The 27,103-nt window shown below is 37.4% G+C and overlaps 1 protein-coding gene across 3 annotated transcripts in view; it reads left to right on the top strand.

Moving 5' to 3' along the window:
• Positions 1 to 2,231: 2,231 nt before the first annotated feature.
• gpd2 (glycerol-3-phosphate dehydrogenase 2 (mitochondrial)) overlaps positions 2,232 to 27,103 on the top strand; it is a 40,171-nt gene continuing 15,299 nt past the window's right edge. For 2 of the 3 annotated variants that reach the window (XM_053637977.1, XM_053637976.1), the window contains exons 1-9: positions 2,232 to 2,333; positions 6,577 to 6,681; positions 11,833 to 12,004; positions 13,597 to 13,721; positions 14,775 to 14,872; positions 18,010 to 18,173; positions 21,735 to 21,899; positions 23,130 to 23,274; positions 23,728 to 23,921. In XM_053637977.1, coding sequence (XP_053493952.1) covers positions 6,583 to 6,681; positions 11,833 to 12,004; positions 13,597 to 13,721; positions 14,775 to 14,872; positions 18,010 to 18,173; positions 21,735 to 21,899; positions 23,130 to 23,274; positions 23,728 to 23,921 — 1,162 coding nt within the window. In that variant the 5' untranslated portion in view covers positions 2,232 to 2,333; positions 6,577 to 6,582. Of the gene's footprint in view, positions 2,334 to 6,576; positions 6,682 to 8,744; positions 9,832 to 11,832; positions 12,005 to 13,596; positions 13,722 to 14,774; positions 14,873 to 18,009; positions 18,174 to 21,734; positions 21,900 to 23,129; positions 23,275 to 23,727; positions 23,922 to 27,103 lie in introns of those variants that run through there. The other variant, XM_053637978.1, reaches the window with a different exon arrangement.

Here is a 27,103-nt window from a genome sequence, read left to right as displayed (position 1 = left end):
GTAGCTTTCAGGTAAAGTCGGACACTTTTTAAAGCCAGTATTATGGATTTTGATTATTGATTATCATACTATTCTGAGCTAGCATGTCATGAACCATGTTATAAAACAGTTATAAATTCATATTATATTTTAAGTATTCTGGTTTTACATTATTAAGGTTTCATGTGGAATCTTGTGGCAGAGAGACGTAGCCTAATTTGAAGAAAAAAAAAACTTTGATCACTTTTTCACTTTGCCAAGCACCTCTGAGCAGCATCATTCAAATAACTTGTCAGGCTAAAAAGAAGACCGGGCATGAAGAAGCCCAGAGCCAAGTCACCGTCATAGATTCTAACAAGCCCAGAACACTTTAGGTATATTGAAAATTCAAAACAAGAAATAAATAAACAAACAAATAAATGAATAACACAACAGAATGACCACAAGCACCTCAGATGAATGCAAAGGCTGCCACAGAAAATCTGGTTCCACTGATGATCCAAAAGCAGAAGAAGATGTCATTTTAAATGCTGGTGTGTTTTTCTAAAAACAGTGTTTATGGAGATATATTTTATTATAAAGCATACTCAACTAAATGGATTACTGTATGTTTTTGTTTAAAAGGCCTATTGATTTTCACAATTGGGCAGTTTTTCAGTCAGAACTGGGTTACCCACCATTTAAAAAGGATGATTGTGTATGTTTGTGCCTTTTGTAACAATTAAATTGCAGCCAAAATATTTTTTTTATTAACTTAAAATCACTGTCCCACTTTTACTGATGATCTGTCCCACTTTATCTGAAAATACTACTCTTTCAGTGAAAATCAGTGCCTAAGGGTGTTCCGATGTCTATCATTATCACATAAAAGCTATATCAAATATTTTTTTCAATACATTTACATTTAGGAGGGCTGTGTCTTTACAAAAAAATCACAGGCTAGCAGTAGAACACTTTTGTCATTGGGCTGTGGTGAATATACCATAAACTGTCCCACTTTTGCATTGTTCACACTAGTGCATGCAGTTTCATAATTAATATGATGTCATTGCAGAACAGAAAGTCACATGACTAACCACATGATGCATATGTTATATTTTCACACGGTTCACATGGCTTCTTTGTGTGTGTGTGTGTGTGTGTGTATAATATATATTTACATATATATATATATATATATATATATATATATATATATATATATATATATATATATATATAAACTTATTGTCCACATTTTACATTAATTTTTCACATGTAGCCTAGGGCTTTTTTTCTTTCATTTTTTCCACGCACGATTCCACACATTTTATTCATATCATGAAAAGTCACATGGGTATGATTCACATGTAATTTTCACATTTTTACGTGACGCTTTTTTATTTATCCATCCATCCATTTTCTGTACAGTTTATCCCACACAGAGTCCCAGGGAGCCTGGAGTCTTTCTCAGGGGACTCCCTGAGGCTGGGGACACCCTGGACAGAGGGCCATCCCATAACAGGGCACAATCACACACACATTCACACAATATGGACAATTTAGAGATGCCAATCAGCCTACAGTGGATGTTTTTGGACTGGGGGAGGAAACCAGAATACCCAGAGGAAACCCCTGGAATACAGGGAGAACATGCAAGTTCCATGCACACATGGCGGAGCCAGGAATCGAATCCCCAATCCCAGAGGTGCTTATAATTCAAACAAACACAAAAAAGACCTAGAAATAAAAGCCAATACAAAAAAGTCTTTTCCACCTTTATTGATTGATTGATTGATTGATTGATTGATTGATTGATTATTAATGGGACTTTATATGAGCCACTATTTATTTCTTTTTATTTATTTTTTTAATACACTACCTATTTAAGAAACAAAAGAAAGACACACTTAAAGTATAAGTGGCCATAAGTAGTTTCAGAAAACAAGTACAAATTACCGAGCACTTATTAGTAATTAATTAATTGTTACATATTCATAACATACTTTTTTAAACCAATGTCAATACCTCCCACCCCCACCCCAATACTATATTTCCTTTGTCTCTATTCCCTTATCTCCAACACCGCCATCCCATCATCTAACCTATGCAACAGTTTTTATGTCTATATAAACATAAAAAATCCTGCATTTCTCAACCCTGCATTCTTTAGTGCGTCAGAAGAACACGCCTCCTCCCCTTCCCTGAACATGATTGGACAAGACTGAGGATATCGCGTTCTGATTGGTTCATTCTCGTGCCTGTCAAACTCAAAGTGATCGCGCAGTACTTCCTGGATAAGAAAGACCGAAAGCAGCGGTGCCGTTTCCTTCAGCTGTCTATGCTTCTTTTATGCTTCAGCATTTCGTCTAATAGTAAGTACAGCGTGTATTCTTTGGTTCTTATGTTCATCTTTATCTTAAAGCCAAGAGAATGAGAGTGAGAGAGAGAAGGATATAGAAGTGGCAGCGTTTACATTATCACGTTTTGTCCATCCCTATGAGCTGCTGTCACGCCTTATAGTACATAATAATGAGTTTGTAATGAACTGTATTGCATCATAATGCTATTCTGTTCAAAATCAAAGAGAGAATTGCAACCCAAAGCCTTGATCCTTACCAAGAACCTGCCTGATGCTGAGATTTGCACTTACTAATCTCCCATGAGAGGTTTCCCTTTCATAAACAAGTGCATCTACAGTAAGACAAGTGCAAAAATAGCCCTGGTTAAAATACACACTGTTTATCTCTTGTGAATGCTTTACCCTTTAAGTAATTGGGGGCAACATTTTTTGACATGCCCAGAAAAATCTTAAATGTCTTGATAAGGGGTGCCAATATTATTTATTTTTTTTGCCATGGCCAGAATAAACTTAAATGTCTTGTTTAACATCATGAATGATGTCTTAATAATTGTGGAATTGATGTGTAATAGGCTGGAAAGGTTAAGCCTGCACTCTCAGGATAAAGGGTACTAAACTGTACCGTAAATATGGTACTCTTATCTTTTCTACCTTTAATGTACTGTATATTTCGCTTTGAAACATAGATATCAAGCACAACAAGTGAAAATGAAAGGTAAAGCACCCTTTTTTTTGAACATGTCTATGACTCATTAACAAAAGGTGACAAACAGAAATTCATGCAAATTCACCAAAGTGGGATTGGTTTGTCTATGAAGCAGTAGGCGTGGAGTCCAAAGCTGCTTTTCAGTTAGATATAAAACAGGCTTGCAACCTGCAATTGAGTTATTTTAGCACACAGCAAGTGAAACGCCTTGTTTAAAACTTTTAAGGAATGGATTATGGGCTGAGCGATATGACAAAAATATCATATCATGCATACGTATTTCAGGGCATTTCTACGACGCATGATATGTAGCTGTCAGCAAAATATTAGTGTGTAAAATAATAGTGCATTTAAAAAACAAACCTTAATAATAATAATAATTGCATAATAAACATTAATAAAAAAGCGTATTGTGACATAATTTATCATGATATTGATATGATATCGTCGTATGGCCAATCTCCAGGGTTCTGTGAAACAAAACTGCAATTTTTAATCAATATTTTTTTCTAAGTTGAGTATAAATGGGTTGAATGTCGGCCGATAAATAATGCTAAATTGGACGTCATGAGTTCTGTCAGTGAACTAAAAAGCTCTATGACTTCAATAAGTAATGAATACATTTAAATAATGAACCACAGTATTTGAGAAATGGATTATAAAATAAATCTGTGCTGAAGGGAAATTATTTTACAGTTATAGGATTGCCTGTAATCAAAAAATTGAGATCAATTAATCTAAAATAAAAAAAATCTAAGTTAGAAAATAACATTTTGTGTTACAGTTGATATTAACACTGTCTAATATCTGTAGCAGCTTCACTAAACAGGTGTGCTTACCTTTAATACCTTTAATAAAACACTCATGTAGAGTTCTGTTAGAAAATTTGCATATTCAGTGTTATGCTTGAGTCCTTTTTTTCCTCACGCAAATCTCAGTAAACTGTAATAAAACATAAATAAAAAGCCTAAACAACTCCACATCTTCAAAACCTTTAGACTGTTAGTATATGTGGAATAGTACTACTCACCTGATAAAGACAGACACATGCCGTTTGGGTTCACCATGCTACAGCCATGCGTAGGATGCATGATAACAAATGGTTATAAAAATGATAACACACACACACACACACACACACACACACACATACAGACGCACACGCTCAGAGTCACGGCAGGCGCCTCCAGCATGGTGTGAGAATGTACAAGCGGTAGCTGTAAAGTCAAATGTTTGCTATTTCTGTCGTTCGGTCACGTCGGGGTCTCCACTGACTCGCAGATATGAAGGGAGACCTTTTGGTGAAAGAGACAAATATAAACAAGAGGTTGGATGAGAAATGGAGTGCAGGACATACACACACATATAGACACATATACATGCATATACACACATATACACACATATACATACATATACACACATATACAGACATATACACGTATATATGTAGTTTATTTTTGGTAAATGTAACCTTTTGGAGATCCCCAGAGCTGCTATATACAGTATATATGTACAGTTACTTACTGTAGATCATCTGTTGCTCTGGACATTTTTCCACTTTTTTAAACTTGTCCATCAATGCAAATGGAGCTCTACTAATCATTAGCATGAATTGTTTTTTCCTCAGTACAGTGTGATGTTTCTCATTACTGCATTTTATCATAAGGATGCATCAGTACCATTTTCCCTGCCAGAGTAGGATTATATGGGGGGTTTTTTGGTACTTGCTGATACAATTCTTAGTATTAATCAATCAATCAGTGATATTTTCCTCTATTTTCTCCTTAATTTAGTCTTGGCCAATTCCCACCCAGTAGCCAGATCTGCCCTATCATATGACAGCTACTAATTGGAGCAGGTGAAAGCTATCACACGCTTCTTCTCAGACACGGAAACCAACCAAATGTGTCTTTCCGATCTGCTGCTCATACTGCATCACAAGGCAGTGTAACACACTCTAGTGTCACTGTGATTGACAGCCAGAGAGAAAGTTTGCCCCTCCCATCTAGAGAGGAAGACCAGTTTTTGCTCTCTAGGACTCCCGTCCAGGGACAGCTGTGGGATTGTCGGGATTCAAACTCATTATTTTCAAATGATAATGTTTTTCTATTGCGATAATGACCATTAATTGTGTGCATTCCTGCACTTAGACTATTAGACTCATTATTTATAGTATAATGAGTATAACGTTATAGTATAAGTATAGTATAAGAGGGAGAAAAAAGAGAGGATGTTGATGGAATGACTGTTTATAGCTGCTATAACTTAAGTGTGAATTTGTTTCTCAGACGTGACGTTCCACAACATTAAATGTAACTACAAATACAGTAGAAAAAACACAGTGTTTGTGTGTGTGTGTGTGTGTGTATGTGTTAGTACTGAAGCTTTGATAAATGTCACTTTTTGATGATGACATCCCGGTTAGATGGAACCCTGGCCTTACACACACTACCATGTCAGTGTCACTGCTGAACTGAGAATACATCAGTAGTGCTCCTACGCTGGTCAGTCTGGATAAATAATCACAGTGTAATGAGCTAATAAACAACTATTAATATATAAAATGTGTCTGCTAGATGCTGTCAGTGTAAATCTAAATGTAAATATATTTGTGGACGGGATGTGGTTCATGAATAAATCACCTGGAGTGGACTGGGAAGTCAAAAAACGAACAACAAACAATGAATAATCCAGTGGAGATTATCGTTGCATTCTATAATTCTATAGCTATAATGTTGCATTCTCTCTACTATATATATATATATATATATATATATATATATATATATATATATATATATATATATATATACTATAACTTTTTTATTCACCATACTATAGTATATTTTATTAAACTTATTTTATCTCCTATTCTGTACTATACTATACTGCATCCGAGCTTTGGAGGATGATAGGACAAAATTAAGTGCACTCACTTACATGTATACATGTTGTTACTTTTCATTTACCTTTCATACTTATTATTTTAAAACACTGCTATTTTCATATTATAATTATTTTTCTATTCTTACTATCATGCCACTGTAATTCTTGTAAATTCCTAATGAGGGATTAATCAAAATTGATCTGATCTTTATTCTTCACAGTGTAGGCTGTAGTGTATGGAAATCCCCTGAATAATTGCTTTACATCCAACAAAGCTCATTTCATTTTCCATTAAATTTTGTATTCAGTGTTCTCTATTTATTAACACTTAAATGCCTTTTCATTTATATTTATATTTATTTTATTCTGTGCCTAAATACCTGCCGGTTGTATAGTGTTCTGTTATTATTACTGCAGGAGATATTGTTTGGTTTTCATAATGCACCAAATTTATTCTTGTTCTGCCTTTGACATTTTTATTTTCAGATTTTGAAGATTTCAGTTTCATTTTTTTCACAAAAATTAACATGAAGTGAATCTTATTAACATGGCTTGTATGTTTACTTTATTTTATAGGTTTTAAAAGTGTATAAAAATACATAAATAAATAAATAAAAGAAATCCTGATTCGCTAACATTTTATTTTATTGTCTGTATCCAGGGATTAATGGCGTTTCGGAAAGCAGTGAAAGGGACCCTGATAGGGGGCGGAGCCATAGCTACAGCCTTTGGCCTATCACAATTCATGGAATACAGGAGGAATCAGGTAAGTGTTTATGATAGCGGTATGATAAATTATAGTTGTAAATTATAACATATGCTATAAAATAAGCTCCCTGGACAAAAATGAGTCACATTCACCAATAGGTGCATCATTTTGTTGTGTAATGTCAAACATTTTGTGCACCAGGATGAATGTAATTTAGCATAAATGCAGATTCCTGTTAGCAATTTGTTGGTCACACTCTGGGGTTTTGTTTCATTTTGTATTTGCGAGAGAGCAGCAGGAGGAGGAGTAGCTGAATCTCTGGGCAACTCGTTTTACTACATGTCTGAGCTTAACCTAGGAATGTGTTGCTTTTGTGCACCTTCTATATCATTCCTCCACACTTACAAGTCAAAGTCAAGTAACTATAAACAAACTGAACACTGCCGTTAATTATTATATATTTATTAACACTCTGTGTCGTTCTGTTATCGGAAAATAATCAATAATCATGCAGACCTACTGTTATAACACTTATATACACTTATAGCAGCACGGCCATGAGTGTTTTTATTCTTCGCATTCCACAGCAGTTTTACAATTTTTTGGTACTTGGTACATTTAGTTAGTTTAGTTAGTCAAGTCTGCCAGAAGCAAACTTTAGGGTATTATAATGAACTCCAGTCAGAGCTGCTGACCTTCTGACATAATGATGAATTAAGTTCTTACAAGACAGCAGAAAATAAATGGAAACCCAAGAAACGCCTTAGAGATGCTTCGTGATTCGAGACAGGCGTCTGTTATTCTCTGTACCTCGCTCTTAATGCCGTTGTCTTATCATCAGCTCGTATTTGCCGAAGGAACACCGTACGTAAAGAATACCAAACAAATTGTTCCTCACTTGAATATTAAATCATGAACAATTTCATCCCCATTCAAGCCACCAGGGACCGCAGCGCTCATCACAATGTACCTGTGTTTAGACTGGCAAGAGCCCTAGGGGGTGCAAGGTCTCATCTCGTCTGGATGCAGCGCTAAATAACTTAAGGTCAAGTAGATTAAGATAATCAACAAGGCCTTCGGAAACAAACGGGGGTGGGGGGGGACAGGGCTCGCACATACTCTTGAAGACCAACGGGGGTCCTGATTTACTCTCTCATCAGCTATTCAAATCCGCCACAAACCGTTTTTGTCCTTTATTCTCCTGTGTTCGGTGCTCCGGCTCAGACTCCCGGGAATGAGAGAATTACGCCCTCTCAAGCATTCGGTTGCCAAGGAGCTGCATAATGCGGTCAACATGCGGTTAAATGACAGAGTGGATTTACGAAAGAACAGTGTGAGATTTCACAAACAGAAGTGTTGCGTGTTGTTTGAGGTAGCTGAATCATTTCTCTGTTGTATGGAGAGTGTGTCTGCGTGCTACTGTGGCAAGTGTGGTTCTCGTCACGTCAGCGTTCGATGGTTCCTGAAAGGAAATAAAAGTATAAGTGCGAATACTTTTTCTTTAAAAAAAAAACCCCAACAAACAAAATAAAAAACAGTGAGGCAGCGCTACTTTTTTTCACATATACATTACTCCAGGATCATTGTGTTCATCAGCTGTTTAAAGTCAAACCTCAGTGTAAGACTAAAGCTATGTCAGTATTTGCTTTTCAGTACTCATGCAGCACCGGTCTTCTGCATTTTCAGTACAAGTCATGTGGCTTGGACTCCAGTCAAGTATTCAGTAACTTTAGATTTGACTTGTGACTCGAAAAATCTCTCGCTTTAAAAGCGGAGCTGTGCGTCAGTTTTAAATAAAGGTCGCTGATGGAGATGCAACAAGCCACGGTCAGCCTGGTGAACAAAACACTTGTTTCAATGTATTTTGTGTTGGTTAATAATAAATAAGTTGTCATTTTTATACACTTTTTATACTACATTCACTTTACTGTGCCTTTTGTCTTAGGACTTGACTTCTTAGCCTCAGATGCTCTGCATACCGCATACAGAGTGTCTGATATCCAGATCATAATCACTGGATTGACCAAATACAGAATATGTATTTATTTATTTAAATATAACTGTATTTATTTATTTATTTGACATGATAACTAGCTTTCTTTCTTTCTTTCTTTCTCTGACTAGCTTTTTTATGTCTTTAATATTTAATATTTCTTTTAATTTAATTTGTTTATTTAATGCTTCAACTAGCTTTACTTATTTATTTGTCATGATAACTAGATTTACTTTGTTTGTTTTTAACATGACCACTGCCTTTCTTTTTTTTTTCTTTAATTCATGATATAGTGGTTAGTGGCTTAGTGGTTAACATGTTCGCCTTACACCTCCAGGGTTGGGGGTTCGATTCCCATCACAACCCTTTGTGAGCGGAGTTTGCATGTTCTCACCGTGCTGCGTGGGTTTTCACCACCAGTCCAAAGACATGTGCTGATCGGCATGTCCAAAAGTGTCCGTAGTGTGTGATTGTGCCCTGTGATGGATTGGCACCCTGTCCAGGGTGTACCCCGCCTTGTGCCCCATGCCTCCTGGGATAGGCTCCAGGTTCCCTGTGACCCTGAAGGATAAGCAGTATAGAAAATGGGTGGATGGATCATGATAACTTTTTTCTTTCTTTCTATGACTAGATTTATTTATTTATCATGACATCTTTCTTTTTACTTTCTATCTATCTATCTATCTATCTTCCTATGACTAGATTTATTTATTTATCATGATAACTTCTTTCTTTTTCTTTCTTTGTTTCTTGGTTTCTTTCTTTCTCTGACTAGCTTATTTCTTTCTTTATTTAACATAATAAATAACTCTATTTTTATTTATGCAGGATGACTAGCTTTATTTATTAGTTTATTTGTATATTCATTGATTTAATAATTTGATACATAGGAATCAACTAATATTGATATAAAATTTTTTTTATATAGTTTTAAAGACTATTTCATCTGCACCGGTCCTGCAAAACTAATCATCCAGTTACATCTAGTTTAGACTAACCCTGACCCCTAACCCTAACCCCTTACCCTATGTCTCCACCGACATGTTCGATGTAATCACTGAGCTTTACATGTGGGTGAAAAACACCACGTTGTGTTCACATTCACGAACTCTCATTAACACAAACTTTTGTTCTGTCTCTTGATGTTTATTTTTCCCCATCTGTTTATTCATCCATCTGCCTGCTGCATTCCCTCAACAACACAGCCTAAATGGGTAAGCTGAAGGAAAGACGAAAAGAACAGAAAAAAAAAGATTCAGATTTTTAAAAATTAATCTGCAATCATGCATGTGTCAGAGACTAATCTTTGAGATTGTGATGTTAATTTGATGTGTGTGTGTGTGTGTGTGTGTGTGTGAGTGTGTTTGTCTCCTCTATGGCAAGGGCACTGTCACACGAGCTGGCTATCTGGCTAAGTGTCGCTCGGCGGTGGCCGATTGCGTATTTGCATGAAATTCATCGTTGTCTCCGTGTACTTGCAGGCGTGATTGCAGGACAGCCTTTCAATTAATTGTCTGTGGATGTTTTAAATAAAATGTCCGTCCTTGGAAACAGACACTAATTATTGAATCTTGTTTTTACATGCTGTTACGGTCTAAATTGCAAATGTCTGGCTTCATTTGGTCATTTGCAAGTCAAATGCACCCCACAGGCTTTCGAAGGGGATAGATTGATGTAATCATTTAGACCGAATGCTAACGACAAAATGAATAAAAAACGTTCCATAATGACTAAATATTGCTCGATATTTCGCTTTCCCGCATAGTGTCTTGTCTTAGTGAATTTTTTTCGATGTTTTCTTTGTCTCTTTACCGAGGACACCATGAGACAAACATGCTTCATCTTCTTAACAATACGGACTTTGAGAACTTACTCAAGTGTGTGTGTGTGTGAGTGTGCATGTGTGTGTGTGTGTATGCGTGATTGGGAAATCAGTCAGAGGTTTAAAATGGTGGATTATTTTGTGTTTTATTTCTATCACTTCTATTTGCACCCAGCTCAGCTATGTTCACGCTCAAAGACGCAAAAATATATTAATAAACTACTAACATTTAAACACTTACATGACACAACTAATTGCCACATCCTTAGTGCCACATCCACATCATTTAGCAGCTGTTTGACGTGCATATAACAAGCTAGCTAATGTTAGTCTAAGCCCTGTAATAAAAAAAGCACAAGCAAGCGAGTTAACATTCGGCTATTATCCTGTGCAAGCTAGCTAGCTACAGACTACGTGTTCTACTGTTTAAATAACCAGTGTCTCAGACAAGCGAGCTAATTAACCCAATAAATTAGCAGCCAAGCTAGCTAATAATATTAAGCTATCTGTTATACAGTATTGTGTAGCCTTATTTTTAGCAAGCTAGCTTACCTTAAGCTAATTATTTAAGTAACTGAGTCATGTTCTAGCAAACTATCTATCAATTATATTTAGTAAAATAATAGCTAGTGTCAATAACAAGACAGCTAACATTAGGCTAACTATTATATTGACTAAATCAGTAGCCAATGTCGCTAGCAAGCTAGCTAACGATTTGGGCTAACTATAATATTGGCAGAGAATTAGCCAGGCTTGCTCGCAAGCTCGTTGATATTAGCCTGACAGTTATATTAGCAAAACGATTAGGCAAGGCTAATTGTTACATTGAATACATTACTAGCCAAAGTCACTAGCAAGCTAGCTAACACTAGGCTAACTGTTATGTTGACTAAAACAGTAGCCAAGCAAGCTAGTAGTAAGCTAATTATTATAATTTACAAACTAGTAGCATAGAGTTTTAGCAAGCTGGGTAGCAATAGGCTAACTCATCTTTAGCCAGATGGGAATTGGCAATGATTAATAATTAATTGGGTGAAAATAGTATTAGGTTTTATTTTTATCTATTTTATAGACATATACAGGTGTAAACTGTGTCCAATGCAGTTGTTTTAGAAGATTTCAGTTTTCTTCAGAGGTTTGCGAAGATTTTTAATAATTTTTAAGATCCTTTTTTTTTTTCAATTTCACACTGAGTGGATAGCTTAACATGCAAACTAACCTGAACATTAACCTGTTTAACTTTTACTTCCTCACTTTACATCACTTTGTTTTATCACAGTGAAAATTATTAAATGATTAATGCTGCATGCAACAACCTTTTAATTCTCCTAATTTCCCACATTTCAGCCAGTTCATGTTTATTTGCTGAGATGTTGTGTTTGAACGTGATCAGGCTCGGCTGGCGTACATGGAGGCAGAAGGGAAGCTGAAGATGCCGTTCGAGGACAGGTTGCCGACACGTGAGGAACAGCTCGCAGCGCTGCAGGACACGCCCGAATTCGACGTGTTGGTCGTGGGGGGTGGAGCTACGGGTTCAGGATGCGCTTTAGATGCAGTCACGCGCAGTGAGAGCAACTTTATTATCTTTTAAATCTTGTAGAACTGACACAAACAAGTCACGTGCAGTGTGCACGGTTCAAAATTGTAGAATGCTTTGATTTAGTATCATAATTTCAAATGTGTATTATTAAATTGTCTAAAAGAATTAAGTTAAAGCTTCAGTTTAGAGCTGCAACAACTAATCGATAAATTCAATAATAATCGATTATGAAAATCATTGTCAATGACGGGGGAGATTTACTCATTACGTTACTTCTGTTCCGAAAACACGCTTCGTAGAGTAAATACTAAAGTTCTGTCTTAAATGAAGTACTAGCCACTTCCTAGTCGACGGCGCATGACATCATACTCACGTAATGCGACGCCGCTACGGAGTCACAGACAATAACATTCTTAAGTTTACTGTTTATGTCAACGCTACCTTAATAAAAAGTAATGCATAAATACTATTATATAATATAAACTTATATATATATATATATATATATATATAAGTATTTATGGATTATTTTTTGCACAAAAAGCATCCATTAAACTACAGCCTTAAATGAATAATATATATTCTGGTGTGTCTGTGTGTATTGGCTTCTTATCAGTCTTATATAATTGGACAAACAGTTGTGCAAAATTTCAGTCTGAAGTTTATATTTGTAACACTCAGTTTGTGGATTTTATTTTAATTTTAAGCAAACAAAAAAACGGTACTGAAAGCTTGCCCAAGCTTTATATATATATATATATATATATATATATATATATATATATATATATATATATATATATGTATATATATATATATATATATATATATACACACACGCACACACACAGTTATGTAGCGATATTTTATTTTTAAAGCATTTTTTAATTTTGCCTTTATTTAAGCAGGGAAGCAACAAAAAAAATACAAAGATAATTGTTTTGTGGAAGCAAAAATAAAAATGTGTATAGTATATAAATGCAACATAGATCTTGCTATTTATATAATATAATTTAATATAATTTCTATAATTTTTCACTAAAAGGTGCTTGAAATTTACAGTTTGTGTTCATACTACAGTAAAGTAAAGCCTTTCGAACCTATTATTTAAAACAATTATTATTAATATCAGTATTAGTAATGATGGCTTTGCTCTTTAAACTTGAGGTATTTAACTTTAATTTTCAGGATTTTCACGAATGTAACGCACTTTTTTTTTTTGGTTTGTTTGAGTCGTCGTTTACCTTCGTCTACATTTCATCCTGATATTTGAATAATGGTTTAAACGTTTTACTAAAACATCATGCTTCATCCTGCCTGTTTTTTTTGGGTGATAATGAATAAAAATGTCCCTTTACTGTCACCCTGGCCTCTCCAGAAAGCAATATAGAGCTGACGCCGGCCGAATGCAATATGCATGCTCTGATCTTTCCGTCCTCATGCATATTACAGACAGTAGGGAAATCCGTATGAAAATGACACCTAGCGCAGTCTAAATATTTGGAGCCGTGGGAGCTGGAAATGCCAGTGCGCCACTTAATCTGTTTCCTCCCCCTCTTCCTCTTCCTCCACTTCCTCCTCCTCCTCCTCCTCATCCTCCTCCTCTTCCTCGCTCAGATCTGAAGACGGCCCTGGTGGAGAGGAGCGACTTCTCATCAGGCACCAGCAGCAGGAGCACCAAGCTGATCCACGGAGGAGTGCGTTATCTGCAGAAGGCCATCATGAAGCTAGATTATGAACAGGTGAAGGTCTTCAGGTTTTTACTCCATTTACCTGTGTGTTAGAAAAAGCGATTGTGATGAGGCACGATCAAGGACTTTGACGTTTCGTGCATCTATCCGGGGAAGTGTGGAGCGGGAAAAAATAAAGAAAGTCAGCAGTATTTGAGGAAAAGAAACGTTTCAGAAGCGAAAAGAATAGTTTGTTTCAAATCTAAACCCTATATTCAGCTTCAGAGACTTAAGTTCAAAAGTAAAAATTACTTACACATAAAAAGTTCTCCATATTTAGACTCATCTCACGAAGGAATTACAGTTAATTCCAGTTTCAATTCTTCGAGGTTGCCAGATTTGTCCATAATCAACCATGGAAAGTAATGAAAAAGTATTTAAATTTCACTTTTTTTCACATGGATTTATATATGTCTTTAACAAAACAACTGAAGGATCCATTTCTTTGTGAAAATGAAAATCAGTTTTATATAAATACAATGCAGATTTTGATGTTAATAAGAATTTTCACTATGGGGGAAAAATTCTGGAATTATTTTATTTTTATGAAATCTGGACGAACCCTGTGTATTGGTCAGTCCCTGTCCTGAATCAGTCTGTACAGGATATTTTTTTTGTGATTGTTGCGGCCAAAAACGCTTGATTTAGCTGCATCTATTTTTCAAAATTTGCGATGCGGTTTGCTGAGTTTTGTTGTGCTTTTTTTTTTTTGCACAGTCTTTCGCAGTGATGTTTATTGGTAAATGAGACCTTTTAGCTGTACTCATGTTCGACGCACAGGAATCGAAGAGGGCTTTGACCGAATGCGCACTATGATGACAACACATGGCGCGTCTTGGCTCAAACCTGCGGAAAATCTGTGGGAATTTTGAAAAATTGCAATCTCCTCCAAACATTTGCTTAGTTTTGCGTTCATTTCTGCGATCCCAAAACCACGGAGTCTTGGAGGGACTGAGAAATTAACGCGCTCACAACGAATCAGTGCGTATGATGATGCCGGTTCTTACATAAGTCTTTAATCTACTCCAAACATCTACCTATCTGTACTTTTTTTCTTTTTTTCAGTACATGATGGTGAAAGAGGCACTACATGAGCGCGCTAACCTTCTGGAAATCGCTCCTCACCTGTCCGCTCCACTACCCATCATGCTCCCTGTTTACAAGTAAGACTCATCGTTTCCAGAGTAATTACAGTATCAGTTGCTTTGTTTAATGTATTTACACTTCACATATTGATTTATAATTACCTCAGAAATTCAGGTGGCACTTTACTTATGAACAGTGTTCATAAGGCTACATAAGCACTTGACAGATACGTACAAAAACTTGTAGAAAGGCATATTCCAGCAGACATCTGCATCATTTAAAGATTAAAGACTGCTTTCTTAAAATTAATTTGGACATAAACCCAAGGCAGTCAGGGAATTTTGAATTTTGATGACATTTTTGGACTGACATTCATTAGCCCCTCAGGACTGCGGTGTGAAAGTTGGGCATAACGATGATATACAAGCACTTTCTTTTTAACACTGTTACATAGTGAAGGTTTTGATAGTTATACACATTAGCACTACATAAGCGCCTCATAACACTTGACGTACACCTACACAACCATTTATTAAGGCATATTCCAACAGGTATCTGCATTGTAAAGACTGGATGCCTTCATTTGGGTGTCACGTTGACATTAGCCAAGGAATTTCGAATTTTGTTGAGATAGGGTTGTGTTATGACACTTTATAGACTGATATACATTATGACAGCTGACTTTGAATATCAATGTCAGAGTCATAATAGCGGTGAATATTGGGCACAACATTGATATATCTATAGAAAACCTACCGTTTAACATTGTTACGTAGTGAAGGTTTTGACATTAGCACTACGTAAGCACTTCATGACACTTGACATGACCTTCGTAAGCATTTTCTAAGTACTTACTGCAGCCGGCGTGAGTGTCAGAAAGACTGCTTTAACTTAATGTGACGATGACATTACACCTGAGTTAAGTAATTTAGAATTTTGTAGACATAGGGGTGTGTTATGACACTTATAGACATACATACATTAGCATTTCATGACCTCTGACGTTGTATCTTAGTGTCAGAGCCATAAGGGTGGTGAATTTCACTGGAAAGATGGTGATAACATCGACATATAAACAATATTGACATATTGAAATATAATCTTCTGTTTAACACTGTTGCATAGTAAAGCCTTTGACATTAGGACTATGTAAGCACTTCATAACACTTGACATGACATTCATAAACATTTTTAAACACTTATTGCAGCCGGCATCAGCGTCATATGACACGTTATAACACATTCATAAACAGTAATAACAGAGTTATGTATGCTATATTTCCACAGGAAATACAGGCTTTTTACAGATAAAATGAGTTGCATAACATTTTTATGAACGCTTTTAGCAATATCATGCTGCTATAATGATAGCGTACATAACATAGTGTACATACACTGTATAACAAGTGTTATAACGTACGCTGAGATATTGAGGAATGTTCCAGCGTGTGGAATCGTTCAGAGTCTTCGTGTTTTCTGTCTTCTAACCCCGAGTCCCTCAGAGTTCAGACACGAGCTCGAATTCGCCGCCATGGCCATCTCTAATTACTCCTGGCATTTAGGCTTGGCTCTGATATTTAAACGACCGTGAGTGATGTCGAGGGCTTACGGAACACCACGACCTCATGATCACATCACATTTCTGTCAGACATCACAAAAATCTGTCGCAAGCGTGTTGCAAGGTCTCATGGGACCGGACATTAAAAAAAAGACCAAATACGAGAAGAACTTGGCGCACTTTTACAGTTTTACCTGGATCTCGATGCTGAGGAGGGCTGAGTGGATGACTGCTGCTAATTTGGTTGACACGTCCAGAAATGTTTAATGTGCAGGTTTCAGATTGCTGAACATGTCTTAAAAGTGGTGAATTTATCAGAAATTCAGTATGATATCAAAATTGACTTTAGATTTGTGGAGTTATTAAGAGTGGAGTCTGACATCTTCAGAAAAAATGGTACATATTGGAAAATCAGATCCTGTTACAAATGGCAAAGATTGGAATTGGATTTGGAAAAGGAATGTATTTTTAGAACTGGAAATTGACTTGTCTGTTTGTTTTATTTAATTTTATTAGTATGGATTATTATCTTTGTACTTTATACTTAATTATATTTACAATGGAAGTGATTCTTGTGTGAAAGACTTTAACTGTGAAGTTAAATAAAATAAACTTTATAATGCTTTTTTTAATGAAAGCTGAATCATAAAATGAAATTTAAAAAATACAGTATGCTGAGAAGTTCGTTTTGAAGGTGCTCTTTGGTGGGGGGGGGGGGGATGTAATCCAAAAAAAAGGTAATCCAAGGCACAGTTCCAGTTTAGATTGTTAAAAAGCCTTTGTTTAAATGGCGATTTCATTTGCCCGTTTGAGGCAGCTTTGTGTTTGTGGGGGTTGCATCCTGAAGAAGACTTTGCACTCAAGTCTCCTTTAGTAAACAGTGGACTAGTTCATCAAAACAGACTTCATATAAAAACCATAATGAACTTCCCTTTACTTTCACATATCCGTTGTGCCCAACTTTACTTCCCTTTACTTTCACATATCCATAACCCAGATGAGGACGGGTTTCCTTCTGAGTCTGGTTCCTCGCAAGGTTTCTTCCTCATATCAGCTTAGGGAGTTTTTCCTCGCCACCATCGCCACCGGCTTGCTCAATAGGGATAAATTCACACACTTAAAATCTCTATCCTGTGTTTATATGTTTCTGTAAAGCTGCTTCGAGACAATGTCCATTGTTAAAAGCGCTATAGAAATAATAATTGAATTGAATTGAATTGAATTGAAGAAAGCAGTTCTGCCCGAAACGTGTGGGCGTGCACAGCGCGTTACTCCATCTTATTTTCAGATTTCTACTATGAAATAGCCATTTAAATAAAGGCTTTTAACAAATCTAAATTGGACCGAATCATATCGGCTGCGTCTCGGTATCTACTCATACTCAAGGTTTCAGTATAGGTATCAGGGCCGGAAAAGAAAAAGTCCATCGTATCGTGCCGTCTTTAAATATAAATGTTTTTACCAAGTTGCTCTGAACAGCATCATCTATCAAGCGTCAATATTTTCCTATAACAACGCGCCGAATTTCCGTAATTCCAGTACAGCTCACATGAGATGAAGTCCTCTAAAGTATACCTCATTTTTGTGGTGAGTGTGTCAACCTATGAGTCAAATTCGCTGTCTTTGCGTAAAGTCCCTGTTATGTGTGTGAGCAGGTGGTGGCAGCTGCCGTATTACTGGGCCGGTATAAAGATGTATGACCTGGTGGCTGGAACTCAGTGCCTGAAGAGCAGCTACATCCTGAGCAAGAGCAAAGCCCTGGAGCTTTTCCCCATGCTAAAGAAGGACAAGCTGGTCGGCGCCATCGTCTACTACGATGGTGAGAAAATCGAAGGCTTTGTTCTTGTTTTTCCTGCAAACTTCATTGTTTGAATTTTAGAATATTGTATAAACATGGCAAAATACGCCATTATTATTGCGAATCATTAATAGCAGCGCTGTCGAATTCTGGATTCTGATTGGTCAGAAGACAAGGTGTTTATTCATTTTCGGTCATTCTAATACGTTATCATTTCTGTAGTACCAGCTCATTCACAAGGACCGTGAATTTCCACTACAAAGTACAAACACTATAACTATACAGAGAACCGCATCCAAAACGTTCTCCAAAATTCACGATACTGAAGTCTTTACTTCCTGGTCACGGAGCTGTCGATCCAAATCTCCCTATCCAGTGAGAGTAGAGCGGTGGAACGTAAACTTGATAAAGCATAAACCATGATTAGCGAATACCATGTTCAATTTTTTTTTTCAGTTTCAGAGTGTTTTTCTGATTTCTCATTGTATATTCTTGTTCGTTTCTTGAAAAGTATCGTTCAGTACTTTTGGCACAAATTTCATTCCATAAGTGCTCTGTATGAGGCATTCTGCACCCACGTATTTTACTCAAGCTAAACTCTACCACTATCCTATTCGAACAAGATGTTTGTCCTGAAAATTCTTTACGATACTGAGAACACAGAGACGTTACACGTTTTGAAAATATCTACGTTACTGTACCACGTTACCACGTGACATAAAAAGAATACAACACTCTTGTTTGTGTTTTACTCCTTCCTTACTTAAAAATGGAAATATTTACTAAAAGTAATATTAAATTTTACCAGGCACTTAAGGAGTTAGAGTCACTCAAATAAATTCCAAAGTGCCGTTTATACATGCGCTGTTATACACGCGCTGAGCACGTATAGTGAATAGGACGCCATTTTGGGACTTACTGTGTTGGAGGGAAAGTTTCAGGATGGCTGGGATTATTTTTTTTAATCCGTGGCATGAAACGTAACGTGAAACACGTAATTATCTGAATGTAAATATTTTTATTTTTAGTAGTTAAAATTCAACATAGATTTGAAAGAATTTTGCATGCAAATCAGAAATGAGAAGAATTTCGATTTGTGCTATTTTTATTGGTTGATCGATCGTTTTTAGTTTACCAGCAAGGATTTGTTTTTCTTTTGTGGTCTTCTGCATCGTAATAATAATCTCAGCTGGAGGAAATGCCACGGGTGTTCACCGTGTGTGTGTGTGTGTGTGTGTATGCAGTGCCTCCATATGCTCCTGGTTAGTCGACATGTCTCAAGCCTGTCCCTTTTATTCAAGGTCTCCTCCTTGGCGAGGGAAAAAAAAAGGCACCCTGCTCGTGCTGGCTGCCTGCGAGGGCTTCCTGTCAGGCCGGATTTGGCGCACGCTGATACACGCGAGCGTAAAGGCGGCATATTTGTGGAGGGAATACGGCGGCTATCTGAGCAGGGATCTGTCACATCATGTCACTCGGTGGAGGGAGAGCAGGACAAGGAGACGGTCGATCTCTCCACGCGGTTTCGTCGGCGCTAAGCCACGTGTGTGTGTGTATGTGAGAGAGAGAGAGAGAGAGAGAGAGAGAGAGAGACATCCTGAAATAGGGCCACTGTAATGACAGTTTAGAGATGCGTTTTATTCGTTTTATCCCCCCTCCCACACACACACACACACACACAACCCCTCTTCCCCATCCCTCCTTCTTCTTCCTCCAAGTTGTCAGCTGGCTTTTCTTTCCAATTATTCAATCTGGAACAATCACGGCCGTGACATTTCCGAATCTGACCTTCTCGGCTGGAGATCGCGGCTCTGCCTGACGCTATTTGCCTCCCTCTATTTCTGCCTCACCCCCTTTTCTCTCTCTCTCTCTCTCTCTCTCTCTCTCTCTCTCTGAATCTTTCTCCCTTTCCTTCATACCTGTCTTCTTCCCTTCTCCCGTTTTTCATAGTATCTCTCCGTCATTTATTCTTCTTCTTTCTCGCTCTGACAAAACTTCACTTTAATACGCTGAGACCTTTGCTAATCTGTGATGTGCCATTCTTTTCTCTGCGATGGATTTTCTTTACTTAATTTTTTTTTTTTCATTTGATCTGATTTGATAAACTCCTTTATCTTTGTGTGTCCATTTTTCTGTCATAAATTACACCGACAATGAATTTCTTCGGTCTTTAGGTTTCTCTCCGTCATGGTCCAGGAACGGAAATAAATCTCGTATTTCTGACATGAAGTATGTTAAATGTATTAAAGCTCTTATTTCTAGCGCGCGTGGTTTTTAGCGATTAGTTCTGTAACGCTCATTGTGAATGTGCCGTTTTCAGGATGTCTTTGTCCCACTATATAGCTCATGCAGTCACTAGCAGCAAAGGTTCATGGGATGTCTAACGGAGCGCGCCGGTCTCATCGCTGCTCGTAATTCATTCGAAAATTTGCCCTTTAAAGGGGCTCCTCGGTTGCGCTATTACTTTATTGTCTGCTGGAGTTGCCGTGAGCATGTGTTAGCATTAGACACGGTTCTGTGAGTAACGCAGCCCTCTGGTACCATCGACAACGTACTCCTCGCTTCTGGTGCCTTTTAAACTATACAGCAAAAAAAAGTCCCACTACCTAGTCCCACTTCAGCTGTGACTAAAACTCCCTCAGTGTTAAGGAATAAAACAATCACTGTGGCTCTGTTATAGGAACATAATCAATGATAGGCTGTTGTGATGAAGCGGAGTTACTGTAGTTACTGAAACTGATTATTTTCCTATAACAGCATGTGCTGAAGTGTTTTATTCCTCTAAATAATAAAGTAATGATGCATCATACTTTTTAACCATTTATAGCAACCTTTAATGTTAAGAAACGTCCACGAAACAAGCCGGTTCCTGTTATCACTTATGTTATAGCAGCTATAAACAGTCGCTCCCTCAGTAGCCTCTCTTTTTTAGTTAATAAGACCTTTTACTAAAGAACCCATAAACCATCAACGCCGGTCCGAATCCAGAACCCAGCAGCACTGTGTGTAAGTGTATAATTGAGATCTTCTTTCATTTTGCTTTTGCCATTTATTTATTAAACCAATCTTTCCATAATGAAATGTCTCTGCCACACTGAAACTGTTTTAGATGAGGAAAAATTTTATAAATATCTTATGAGATGAATCTCAAGATTAAAGATGAAAATTTAAGAAGTCACAATCTCTCAGACTGCTGGTTTAGATTATATACGTGGCAGTTTGGGGCTTTGTTTCCGTTTCTCAGTACTTCCAATGCGAAACTGATTTGGGGGCGGGGTCATGCGTGTAGTGATGTCACAACATATGCTCCATGCTTTGGTCCAATCACGTCAGCATCCTAAAGCGTTTAGCTGCAGAATGTACAGTATATTCTTAACAGAAGTAGCTTCTTTAATTAGAAAGGAAAACGACGATGTAAGTCAAGACTCTGGTATGAAAAACATTTTACGCACGTCATCCTGTGACAAATACGAGCTATTTAACTGTATCAGCTAGTTTACAAGCTAGTTTCCAGGCACGTCGAGCAAGTGTTAAGGAGTACAGATGTTCCTAACATGCTGTGACGTTGTTCTCATGATGTTGCAGGCCAGCACAACGATTCCCGCATGAATTTAGCTATCGCTCTGACGGCGGCTCGCTACGGCGCCGCTATCGCTAACTACACAGAGGTGATGCAGCTGCTGAAGGCTACAGACCCGGTCACAGGGAAAGAGAAAGTGTGCGGAGCGCGCTGCCGAGACGTGATCACAGGTACGGACACGCACACACACTGACATACATACATATATATTTTTATTTGTATTCATTCATTCACTTACATTCAGCACACCTTATTTTATCTCTATTAATTAAATATCTAATAAATAAGTAAAGCATGAAATGTCTCATAGGCGCTGTAAATAAAAAATTTATCAGAATAGTTTTATATTTAATAAATACTAGTTAAAGCAGAAAGAAGAAATTCGGTGAAATTAAAGAAGCAGTTTGTCATTTTTAGCGACCTCTGCTATCTCAGAGGTGAATTTCAGAAAATTTAAAAAAGGATAAAATTTTTTTTGGACAAATCTTGTCTTTCTCCATCTTATCTATCCAACTCTACATGCATCGTCAGTGTTTTTTAAAGGGTAAAACAGTCAGGGCTGAGGAGTTCCACTTGTGGGCAGATCTAATTTCTGATCCAAAAAAATTGCAACAAAAATCCGAAGCTAGACAAAACTAGTCAACTATGTTTTTTTTTAATATAGGTATTGCGATATCAAAGTTTTTTAAAAAGTTTATTTGAGTGTAATGAAGCATGTTGAAAGTTACAGACTGCCCCTTTAAAACTAAATATAATTCATATATCTGTAGCATTTTGGGTTTTTTTTGCACTGTGTAGCTGGAAAACATTAACAGTAAACGTTCATCAGGCTTCATTTATCACTTTAGAAAACAGCTAAAATTATTATTTTTAAAAAATATTTTTTATAGGCACGTTACTTTTATATTACTTTTTTTAACTATTGGGTTTTATACTATTTACATGTGTGTGTGTGTGTATATATATATATATATATATATATATATATATATATATATAATAATGTATTTTATATATTTTATACCATTATTGTTTTCTTAATTCCGTCAATGCTATTATTTATTTACTTAAATTCAATGAAATATGTTGATTGATTGATGGATTGATTGATGGATTGATAGCGTTTTGAGCCACATTTTACATGTAGGAAAGGTGCTATGTGAATAAAGTTAATAAAAAATATTATTAATATTATTATTAAAGGTTGATGTGTGTTATAACTGGTATGATGGATATCTCTTTCTTTTTTTTGGTACGAACCGTCGTTCTTCTCTCTTTGTTCTGTTGTTCTGTCCGTGCGACTGATGTCACTGATGTTCACACCCCGGGTCAGTTTAATGCGAGTGATTTCAGGCTGCTCGTGGAGTCCTCTCTCATTTTCTAATTCTTGCTGATTGCAGGCCGGGAGTTTAACGTGCGTGCCAAGTGCGTCATCAATGCCACGGGCCCCTTCACCGACTCGCTGCGCAAAATGGATAACGAGAAGACGGCCAACATCTGCCAGCCGAGCGCCGGAGTGCACATCGTCATCCCCGGATACTACAGGTCACATCCACCAATCACATCCCACTCTCTGTCATTTTACACACCATCTTTTAGTACATTAAATCAAATACAGCGACGTATATTAATACATACAGACTCATTCTTTATGAAGAATGACTCATTCTTTATGAGGTAATAAAATTATAGCATGATACATGTTATAATTCAGCAAATCCATCATTATAGGCTTCAATCAATCAGCCAGGAAATAACTTCATTAAAGTATCAATCTATACATGTTGTAAACAATAAAGAGACAGATTTATTGAAGGATATTATGCTTCATGATACAGATGAAGTTCTGAGCTTCCTTTAGGTTGAGTTTTTCTAATTAGACAAAATATATATTTAATTCAGTTCTTTGATAAAGTGATTTAATATACACATTTAATTTGATATAATATATTAAACTAAAATAAACAAATCTTGTGTTTTGTACCAAACATCTCGCAGCCCGGACAACATGGGGCTTTTGGATCCCGCCACCAGCGATGGGCGTGTCATCTTCTTCCTGCCCTGGGAGAAAATGACTATCGCCGGGACAACAGACACACCCACCGACGTGACAGCCCATCCCATCCCCATGGAGGAGGACATCAACTTCATCCTGAGCGAGGTCCGACACTACCTCAGCCCTGACGTGGAAGGTACGTGCAGCACCGCCTTCACACCAAGTCAGTGACATGGCACATCCTAAAAGAAGCATTTTAATAAGCTTAGTAAATGATTCAAATGGTAAGACTGGGTTTTTGGTGTGGTTTAGGCATATAGATAGATAGACAGGTAGATAGATAGATAGATAGATAGATAGATAGATAGATAGCTAGACAGATAGATAGATAGATGAAAAATGTCTTTATGTGTACTGTAACTAACTGTAAACACGAGAGGAATTAAACCTTTAACTAAGGTGAATTTCTATTTTTTCTATATTAATAACATAATATCCTAATCAAAAATTCTATACGGTTCATACTGTTAAAACACAGAATTTCGCAGACGTGTAGCAAGCTCGAATTATTATTATTTATTTATTTTAATCCAAATTACAGCACGTTCACACTTGGCATTTTATTCTAATCCACCAGCACACTTGTTCACATAATCTTTTGGTGGAATGTGTCCGCTTTTAAAAAGTTTCAGAAAAGTACTGAGACATAACATGCCTGAAATTTTTTTTTCCCTTGTTACTGAGCAAATATGAGGAGATTTACGACATTACACTGAATAGAAAAAATGTGTATTCAATGTCCCAACGTACGTGACATCGCATTCCAGCTGTAGTACTATCAGGTCACACGAGCAACTCATTTTCTGCTTCTAAAGCTACAGTACAGCGAATACAAACCAGCTTCCTCATCACCAGACTTACACCAAGCTTGATTTCATCTGCATGACTGACAATGATTCATCTAATCTAATCTAATCTAATCCAGAGAACAGGCTGGACAATTTAGTAAGCCTATAGTAGCTAGGCCTGGGATGCAGTAATGCTTTATAGCTTGATATAATTTATCAATTAGCCTGATTATTATTCTTTTTTAATTGCCAGGATGCGCCTTTGTATGTGTTGTGTTTATTTCACAGCTTCTTCACATTCAGATTACTCCTAGGTCCAGAATGATAAAGGGAAAGTTTTAATACGCAGCACTCACATAACAAAGTTTTCACTCTTACAGACTATAAACATCGATTAGTGGAAACGACTCTTACGACCAAGACATTATCACACATTTCACCCCGAGTCTCTCTGGCACCCTGCTTTCCACCCGTGTGCCCTGTGTGTATCCTCTGGTGAGTTTTGGATGGTGCTGCAGACAGACAGACAGACAGGCAGGCAGGCAGACAGGCAGGCAGGCTTGCGAGCGAATAAACGAAGGCTTTATTGTAATAGCTAACTGCACTGGATCATCATCAGAGAGCGGAGCTATTGATTTTCGGAGCAGCCCTCTTAATTGGACGGAGTGCCTCGGCTGATTGTCGGATTGATTGAGCTGATAGAAGTAGACCTCTTCCTGAATCAGAAGCGGATTAGCTGGATTAGCGGCACTGCGTCCTGTCAGGGTTAAGCGTCTCGTTAGTCACCACTCTGAAAATATGGCAGCTCTCCGGAGGATGGAAAGTGAGCTGCAGCGGATTCAGCTTTAGCTTTAGCTAGCATCAATGTCAAGACACTTATGGGGAGACGTAGACGTGTGAATAAAGCATCGTGATGGAGAGATAGATAGAGGCAGTGGACGAGTGAATGGATGACAGAGACACCTTGCCTGTGGCTGTGGACAGCTTCAGGGGGTTAAACCGTAGTGGACAAGTCCCTCAAATCTGGGGACAAAGAACTGCTCTGTTTGTCTTTTTCTCTTGCACATCTTTTCTTCATTTTTTTTTAATCTCTAAAAAAACAATTGCAACCAAACTGTACATGATTTGATGAAAATCCTCCTAATAATCATTTCAAATAATTCAGTACTTTCAGTAACCTCTGAAACTGAAAACTGGGGACAAAAGAATTAATTTAGTTATTTTTTGCCGCATCGTGATTCTCTCTTGAATGATTTTTAACTGAACAATGTCCCTAGTAAGAAAGTCCTAGACTATTTATTAAGTAATGTCATAATCAGCATCCAAAGATGAATTATTTTCTGACAATGCCACATCCAGGAGTGGTTTATTCCTCTTATACTTATATATTGATTCATTAAAGGATAACAGATCATACTTTTTATCTATTTAGAGTTAAGAGTCTGCTATACATTATAGCAGACGTGAGAGAAATCTTAAAGTTACAGCTCTACCTCTGCCTGTTACAAAGCACTGATACTGGAGACTCCTTCCATAAAAGTTAAATAAACATCTCCTTGCCACGGAGAAAACTTCACAATATCAACGAATACACATGTTCCCTTTCAAAGGGAACTTCGACGTTGCGTTTAGCATAACACTATGGGAGCGCCCTTGCGCGCGTGACCGGTATCTGAAGCTTGTGTAAAATTATGCCTCTATTTATAGGCCTGCCATGATCAGGTGACGTGGCAATTAAGCGCGTCACGTGATATAAATATGGCACCTGTGAACCACGCCGTCAGCCTTATTATCTCCAGCAAGACTGCATGTCGGTTGTTTGTGTAAAGAAACAAAAAGACGCTTCATTTCCTCTCTATCTTTTCTCAAAATCTCAGAACTTTTCTATCCTTTAAAAAAAGAGGAAAAAAAGGAATGAGCGAGAGAGAAAAATATGAGTGAGAGAATTCAGGAAATGTGTTACGGCTTGCTCCCGTTTCATCACGGGGAATAGTGCACACTTTCTGGGTGAAGTGTCTAGGGGGTGTAGCATGCGATGGCAGCCTCGAGAGGCTGCGCATGGTAATGCCTACATTAGGACGCGACTCGCACTCTTCTCGGAAGCCGAAGTGAGTTGGGTTTCAGAGCCTCGCGGATCTGGGCCTGGGTCTCAGGTCCGGGGGATCTCTTATGGATCCGGAAGAAGAGCCGGAGATGAGCGCTGCTCTATCTCTTGCTCTGTCTTCCAGGTCCTGCTCTCCACTGGATTTGGAGCTCGCTTCGTGACTCCTCTTTCCGCTATGGAAAGGCATAAGGGAAAAAAAGAGAGGAAAAAAAACACACACACACACACACACACACACAAAAATTATAATAATAATTCCTCTCTGACTCCGAGGAGCCAGAAGGATGTGTTAAAAACTGAGAGCAGCATATAAAGAGCTGCTTGAAGTGATTACTAAGGCTGGATGAGACTTTTTCTCCCCAGTGAAAGTAAATCCCTCACACTGCAGAAAACTTCCCTTTCTTCCAGAATTGCATGACAAAATAT

Source organism: Ictalurus furcatus, chromosome 12, assembly GCF_023375685.1.
Source record: "Ictalurus furcatus strain D&B chromosome 12, Billie_1.0, whole genome shotgun sequence".
Taxonomy (NCBI): domain Eukaryota; kingdom Metazoa; phylum Chordata; class Actinopteri; order Siluriformes; family Ictaluridae; genus Ictalurus; species Ictalurus furcatus.
Note: the sequence above shows the minus strand (reverse complement) of the source record. Positions and strands in the feature narration are given on the sequence as shown.